The 7673-nt window shown below is 38.6% G+C and overlaps 1 protein-coding gene across 6 annotated transcripts in view; it reads right to left on the bottom strand.

Moving 5' to 3' along the window:
- Positions 1-207: 207 nt before the first annotated feature.
- The window catches only part of LOC140952400 (uncharacterized), a 39223-nt gene continuing 31757 nt past the window's right edge, over positions 208-7673 (bottom strand). For 2 of the 6 annotated variants that reach the window (XM_073401823.1, XM_073401824.1), the window contains exon 5: positions 208-665. Coding sequence is in view for 5 of the 6 variants with exons in the window: in XM_073401824.1 (XP_073257925.1) it covers positions 652-665 (14 nt within the window). In the remaining variant the exon portion in view is untranslated. Of the gene's footprint in view, positions 666-2262; positions 2410-3740; positions 3877-4541; positions 4649-7673 lie in introns of all 6 variants that reach the window. The other 4 variants (XM_073401828.1, XM_073401829.1, XM_073401826.1 and 1 more) reach the window with 4 other exon arrangements.

Genomic DNA, 7673 nt, shown 5'->3' with positions numbered 1-7673 from the left:
ATCTGTTCAGATTTGAATTCCACTTTTAGGAAGAGCACCGCTGCCCATCTTTTTATGTGAAAATCACCCTCCTGCCAAGAAAAGTTAATTTACGCCTCTCCTTCAGTGGGAATGGGATATCAAACAACTTTGTGAAATACACTACATACTGAAAAAAAAAGAGAAAAAATAATAATCATCACAATCTTTCTCCTTGAAATGACCTGCTGTTGCTAAAACTTAGTGGTTTTATTTCTTCCAATGTACACAGCAAAACGTTTTCTTTTAATGAGTACAGCAGTCTACTTTGACTGCGTTGATAAAGCAAACAAGGAATAAACATTCCAAGTTTAGAGCTACATGTATACTAGTGGACAACAACAACAATGAAAATAATATTTAAAAAAGGCTGGACTTTGTATGGCAAGCCGTTTCCGCATAAAACATGGATCAGTCGAACACGTCACAAGTTGAGGATTTCAGAGCACACGGATCAAGGTAACAGGAAGTCTACTTCAGAGCACTGAACGTCATAAACAGAGGAAATTCATTCATCGTGTTTCAGGTCAGCCTGGCACTGAATATTTTTTTCTTCTAACAAACATCTCAGCTCGTCAATATATAAGTACATTGTAACAGGAACATGGTGGTATCATGGTGTTGTACAGAGCATTACCAGTCACGGCCTTTTGTAAGAATGACAAACAGAATACTATCGTTAAGAGATGGTGCAAGAATAATCACAGTACATCATCAACCCTTAATTAAACAACAAAATTGTACAGAGATGCTGTGACAAACTCTGACAATTTTAAAACTTAGGATTTACCAGTACCTTTTTTGCCTCTCTCCCCACCTCATCAACTTATCTCAACTTCAACCCCCAGACACCTACCCACCGGCACCCAGGTAACTCTCCACACTTGTAGCTTGCATTTTAACCCTTTGTATTAAACACTAGGATCAAAATTTAGATTCTCATTTGTTGGCCCTATTTGGTTACTAAAGAAGTAGAGGGGCAAGGTTGGTAAAGTATCGAGCAAATTCATCTTGTGTGATCAAGTCCTTCATTCTTGTGACCACTCCGTTAAAATATAAAGCACTTATACTGTATGATTATCAGAAGGCGAAATTAGATGCTGATCACGCTTAGGGCTTAAGGCTTAATCACATGCTACTGTCATGGACTTAAATCAAACAGCCCCCTTGTACATAGTGTAAAATGACCATTCCAAAATTGTGGAAGATGAGTGCAGCCAAGCATGGTAGATTTTCTAAGAAGGTGCAAAAGTCGGTGTTTTTGATTGCATTTTGTTGAAAATAGTATTATCATTTGAACATTAGTTTTTCTATTTACATGTAGCTAAAATGAAAAAAGCGCACCATATTGAAACCTGCTTTTACATGTCTTCAAGGCCATGAAAAAAGAGCACGAGATGCTTGGCAAGATGCATAAAACAAAACAAGATCTGATCTCTTTTTGGTGCCAAGTTGCAATTTCCTTTTAAAAAAATAATCTGTAACCCAAAGTATCTTACTTCCCCACTCAACTAAAAAAGTCCTCTCCCCAACGGCAGCATATGCATGGAAGCAAAAAGCCACAAGCCTGGGCTATGGAATAAACCTCTTTTGAGCAAGTCTCTTAATAACCAGGGTCAAACTTGAAAACCTTAGCCCAACTTTCTAGCTCAAGTCCACAATTTTCCTGCTTTGTTTAATTTTTTTATAGCAAGGATAGGCCAATTTCTATTAACATGAAGCAGAACTTCCTTTGGAAATCTTAACTAAGATCTTGAACTGCAAAATATGTAGTTTTACTGAAATAATAATAAAAAATAGCTTTTTGTGTATAAAAAGCTCTTGAGGCTTTTTGATGAAAGGCAAACCTTGCAGTTAGTTGTTAATACCTGTCTAGGTATTTACGGGGACCAAGTGTAAATCAGGTATTGATGAGAAGGGATCCATACTCATAATTTTCAAGTGGCCTTATATTTTAGTGATACTGCCCCTGGTCTTAAAGACAATAAAAGAAATATAACAGGAAACGTATTAATCAACACTTCTTATTTATTGGGACAAGCAAAGCAGGACAAGGGCAAATGACTCGGAGATCCTCACATCCAGGGACCCAGTGAGCCTTGAGCTCAAATCAATGACATTGAGATGCAAAAAATACAAAATTTGATATAAGTGGTATTTCTGCTGTCACAGGTCTGTTTTACACTCTGTCACAACAGCAGAAAGATTTTTACCACAACATTGAAAATCAGTCACACTTCCTACCTTAATAATGTTCATTACCTTGGCCACCATAGCTGCCGCCTCCTCTATAGCTGCCTCCTCCTCCATAGCTGCCGCCTCCTCCATAGCTCCCTCCTCCTCCATAGCTCCCTCCTCCTCCGTAGCTACTGCCGCCACCACCATAAGAACCTGCAAAGTAAAAGTCCAGCTGTTTGAACACTAAGAAAGTCACTCAGTTATGACCTTCCATGGGAAAATATAAAAAAGCACTTAATTTGAAATAGAGTGTAAATGTATTTAGCACGAGAGCACTATTATTGAGGATGCTATCACCAGGGCCGAAACTTAACTCCAGTGCTTGGTGGCCAGCCGGGCCAGTTTCCTTGATTTCTTAGTCATCCAGGTCAACATTAAGTGGCCCCGGATTTCCAGTATATTTAAAGGAAAGAGGAATTTGCCTTTAACGGATTTTGAGCTTTGGTCTCCCTAGCCTTTCGTCCAACTCTTTTGACATGTTTGTGATCTTGTTTTTTTTTTTTGGAGGCAGCTCACAATCAGAGAGAAATCCCCACATTTTGCCGGTCTTTTCCAGTTGATTTAGTATTCCAAGCTGTTCACACATGGGAGCCAAGGAAGCAGCAGCAACAAAAGCAGACAGCAAAAGTACTATAGATAATTCTTGAGTTACGTGAGAAAAATCAAAATGGCGTCTCATGGATCGGTTCAGAATTGTTTAGGGTTTAATCCTTTTCCATTCAAAACTACAAAATTCTCATAGGACTCCGAGAAATTAGATTCAGGGAAAAGAAAGAAAGGTACTCCAACAAAACAACCTGTCATTTTATTTTTATTTAAGTTCGTACTTGCAATCATAATATAAGCTTACATTGGGATGAATTCGAATTTATATTTTTTTTTGCAGTTGCCAGTCAGGCAATTCAACCTCAATTTTTCATCGCCCAGCTACATTTTAAGTCGCCACTAGTGACCTGGCGACTGCCAAGTATCGGCCCTGTATCCCTACATCTGACAGAGATAGGACTGCCATTTGACAAGGTCATCAGAGCATGCAAAGGTCAAAGCCATTCGCAGTGTGAGGATAGTACCTTAATTTACCAGTTATTTTGAGACCCTGAGTAGTGGACTGGTCTTTCTCACACTGGAAAATGGTAACACCTTTATTTCCTCATTCTTTTCTTTTAACCAGTAAATTGTAACCGACAAAACTATGTAAGCAGCTGGTGACTTTGCCAGTTGCCAGCACTTTTTGAGAACCCTGAAACACTCCAAGAAGTGCAGCGGTCAGCGAGAAAGATGTGCTTCAGTTTTCTTGCTTACCTGTAATTTACTTTTAAACAATGCTGTTGTCAACTCGCTGCCTGGCTCCGCTAGCCCCCATGGTTATTCCAGGCAGCCAATACTCTAATTTTTACTTTTAATATTAATTCTCATTATTGTAATTTATTTTTGAGCAAGAGTTAGTACAAATAAAGATTGTTGTTGTTGTTGTTGTTGCATACCTCCACCATATCTTCCACCTCCATAGCTGCCTCCACCGCGTCCACCTCGAAAGCCACCCCTTCTTCCTCCTCCTCCTCCTCCACCACTTCCACGGGCCTTAGCTCTTGACACCTTAATGCTTCGCCCATCCAGCTCCTAGGAGGAAAATTGAATAACAATTCCATTTATAACTGCACTGTGCATTCAGTAAACAATACATAGGTTGCTATCCAGAGAAAACAAATGACATCACTGGTTTTCCCATGAAGCGATGTCTGAGGAATTTTAATGCAAAAATTCCATACCGATGACGTGTCTCTACCCAGTAAGTGAGATAGTTCAGTCTGTGAAAGCTTCCATAATTGTGATAAGGGTACGCTTAAAGATATCAACCCTTTTTACAGTCAGTCACTTTTCAAGTTCTAAGGTATTCAGGTTTGGCACCCAGAAAAAGTGTCCCTTTCCCCTGAGTAGAGCTGTCCCTTCAAAAGAGGTAATAAATACAAAGATTATGTGGGCATTTTTCCAGGAGCAAATTTTGTCCCCTGAATGGAGGTGTCCCTTGAATAGAGGTGTGCCAAACGAGAGGTTCCACTGTACTTTATTTGTTTCTTTATGATAACCAAGTTAATAAATTAAACAATGTGATAGCTTGAATTCTGAGTAAGTAGTAAACTGAAACAGGGTCTCAAAATCTACTGAGCATATATGTTTTGATTTCTACTCTCTTGGAGATCAGTCTGGAAAATTTGCATGTGGATATTGGGATTTAGCAAGTTTGTTAAGGAATTTATTGCCATCATTGTAGAAAGAAGTTTTACCCCGCCATCCAACTCATCAATTGCCTTTTGGGCATCCTTTTCTTCATAGAATGTCACAAAGCCAAAGCCTCTTGATCGACCAGTGTCTCTGTCATTTACAACTCTGGCTGCAAGGAACAACATTAGAAAATACACAAAATCAATATAAAATTCCATTATCTGGCTGGCTTCACAAGAGAGGAAGATGAAGAGGTCCAATGATCTAAATCCTTAATGATCGACACTGAACTAATGATTTTATGCATATTATATACCATATTTCCTCAAATAGTAGCTGTCCCTCGATTAATTGCCCCCTTTCAACTGAAATTTTAACCCTTTAAGTCCCAACAGTGACCAACAGCAATTTTCTCCTAACAATATCCATACATTGTCAAGAGATAAGGTTGTGAGAATATAAAAAAATGATCACGAAAGAGAAAATGCCTTGATGTTTTATTAAATCTAATTCTTAAAGAAAATGTATGGAGATCAGTTTGGAGAATTTGTATGTGGATACTGGGGCTTAAAGGGTTAAAATGATCTCCTCCCTCGAATAATCACCTCCCTCCAGCCCGCTCGCCATCTTCTCTTCCTTTTATCCCCTCCCTGTCAAGATAAAGTGCAATGTGATCTAGCAAAACTGATCAGTGACGATTCAAGCTATGAAAATTAATCAAGGACCTAGATTTGGAACACATTAAAAAGCCCATGTTCAGTTTATTTGATGTGATTTTTTTTATTTAATGGGAAAAGAAAACAACATATTTAAGGCATGACTTCCAGTAAGCAATATTTGAAATAATCACCCCCTTTTTGTGTGAAAAAACAAAATAATCATGCCCGGCTATTATTTGAGGAAATATGTACTTGAACAGCAGGATGAGGAAATAATTGTAGAAGAGATCATCCCAGTTAACTACACAACTTATGAGGTTACATCATTTTGTTATTTTTTTTCAGGGTGTTTTCACAACTGCATAAGTTGCATATTTAACTTTGACGATCGTCTCTTCATTTATGGATCAACATAACAGGCTGTCTAAACATCCCGATCTCATCAGGATTCTCCCAGTTTGGGGTTAGGTTGGTTGTTGGTGGTCAAGAACAAAAGCATTTCTCTCCTCTGGGAACTAAACTCTATTTTTTTGTAAATTATTCGAGAAAAAATGCTATTGTATTGACCAAAGGGGGGAATTTCATATATCCCATGATGCTTCGTGGCTAATTTTCTGTCTTCTCTTCGCGGTGGAAAGAACGTTCGAGGGTTTCGAGGGAGATTTTCAACAACCTGAATTTCAAGATGCAGCTCATCCAAGGTAAGTTTCAATGAGTCCTGTCAATCTTTGGTACCTGATTGATAATGTAAAATGTTTCCAAAGTCATTTCACGCATTATTGCTCTCGTTTACGACCCTGTTAAGCCACGCTGTTTTAACTCGCAAGTGAATATTTATTTCGATGACTTTCAATTAACGAAAACTGTCTTTATTCTAGAGAGGTTTTGCCCCAATAAATTTATTATTTAAATCGGTGGACAAGGGGTGCTTGATACTAGTTCCACGCTCCGACCTCTTTCGACCTCGAGATTTTTATGGGTTTGATCCTTTTGAAATATCGCATTTTCTGCCCTTTCTCCGCTAAGATGCAAGGCGAAGGTTCCAATTTCGTTATGCTGAGTCCTACGAAGATGGGACATTTTTTCTTGAATTCGCTCTTTTTTCGCTGATCAAAACTCAAGTATTATCTCTTCAGGGTATGACGAGTGTTTAAATTCACTGGTTTATAGTATTAAAGCTTTTTTGTCTCATTATTTTAGGTAAAATTGGTTTCTCGTGGTGGCTTCCGGTCGCAACCGCGCGAGGCGAACTTGAAATATACAGGCCAGCAAATGTCATGGAATAGCACGCCGTAAGACCTCAACCGGCGTATAAAACCTTTGAAGACATTTCAGGGTTCGAAATAATACCTGTCTACCTGTCGATTTCAGGTAATTTTAGGAAGTGACAGGTAAAAAATATTGATGCCTGTCGCTGGCGACAGGCAAGAAAAACCTCAATAATTCATAATTTATCAATTTGAATAATATTTCCATCCATTCTCCACCAGCATGCGTGCTCACTCCTTCAGTTCATCGGAGTTCTCGCACGGGACTCGCACGGTATATGCGGTAGTTACCAGACTCTACTCAATAAAAACGAGATGATGCAATCTTTGTAGTGCGCATGACGAGATAACAAATGCCATATGACTTGCTTTGCTTCTTCGTCGATCGAAACACTATAATCGGATAATGATATGGATCGCTTTCTGCTAAAGCGAAAAAGTGCTAACGAAGCGGAAGTGGAAGAAGTTCATGTAGAAGAGAATTTGGCAGCACCGACAAAAACCACAGTTCAATTTTGTTATCGCTAAAAAAAGGAAAATAAATGTTTAAATTATTGTTCAGCTTGGATGTTGGTGGAGACAGGTAAAAAAATATTCTACCTGTCACCAGACACAGGTAAAGAGTCTGGGAACATTTCGACCCCTGTATTTTGATAATTCTTTTAGGATCCATTGTTAAGAGGAAGTGGGTGTTTTTTTATATATATTTTGCCATTGCTTAATATAGCTTTTTTCTGTTTATGTTTGACGAATGCTTAGCTGGTGTTGCGTTACGAAAAATATGGTGATGTCTTTGTTATTTTTATTGTTTATTGGAGCTATTTCCTTCCTTTGAATTTTATCTCCGATAGACGCCACTTTGTACTTTGACGGTCTCGGTATTTTCGACTGCATAGGCCAAGCTTGTTGAAGTAAATGCATGTGCGGGCAACAAACGGTTGATGTACTGTATCGATGAATTATTGAACTGACAATATGAGCACCGCGATCACAAACAAGCAACGAAGAGAAATCTCACACCTAGAATATGTACTTATTTCAAGACAAGTACATGGAAATCGCTTGTAAATCCATGGAGAGCTTTATCAACGCACGTTAATACAGGACGTACTGAAGCAAAGACCTTCCTCGCTGGCTTCTTGCGATCGTAAGGCTAGTTACAGTAGTTAACTAATAATCGGCGGCCAAACACTCTCTTTGACTTAACAAGAGATATATTTGGAATAGTAGAACGAAAATCGTAAATAGATCGAAACAGCAAAGGTAC

The sequence above is a fragment of the Porites lutea genome, chromosome 11 (assembly GCF_958299795.1).
Source record: "Porites lutea chromosome 11, jaPorLute2.1, whole genome shotgun sequence".
In the NCBI taxonomy this organism is placed as follows: Eukaryota; Metazoa; Cnidaria; class Anthozoa; order Scleractinia; family Poritidae; genus Porites; species Porites lutea.
The sequence above is the reverse complement of the archived record's forward strand: the minus strand, read 5'-3'. Positions and strand labels throughout refer to the sequence as shown.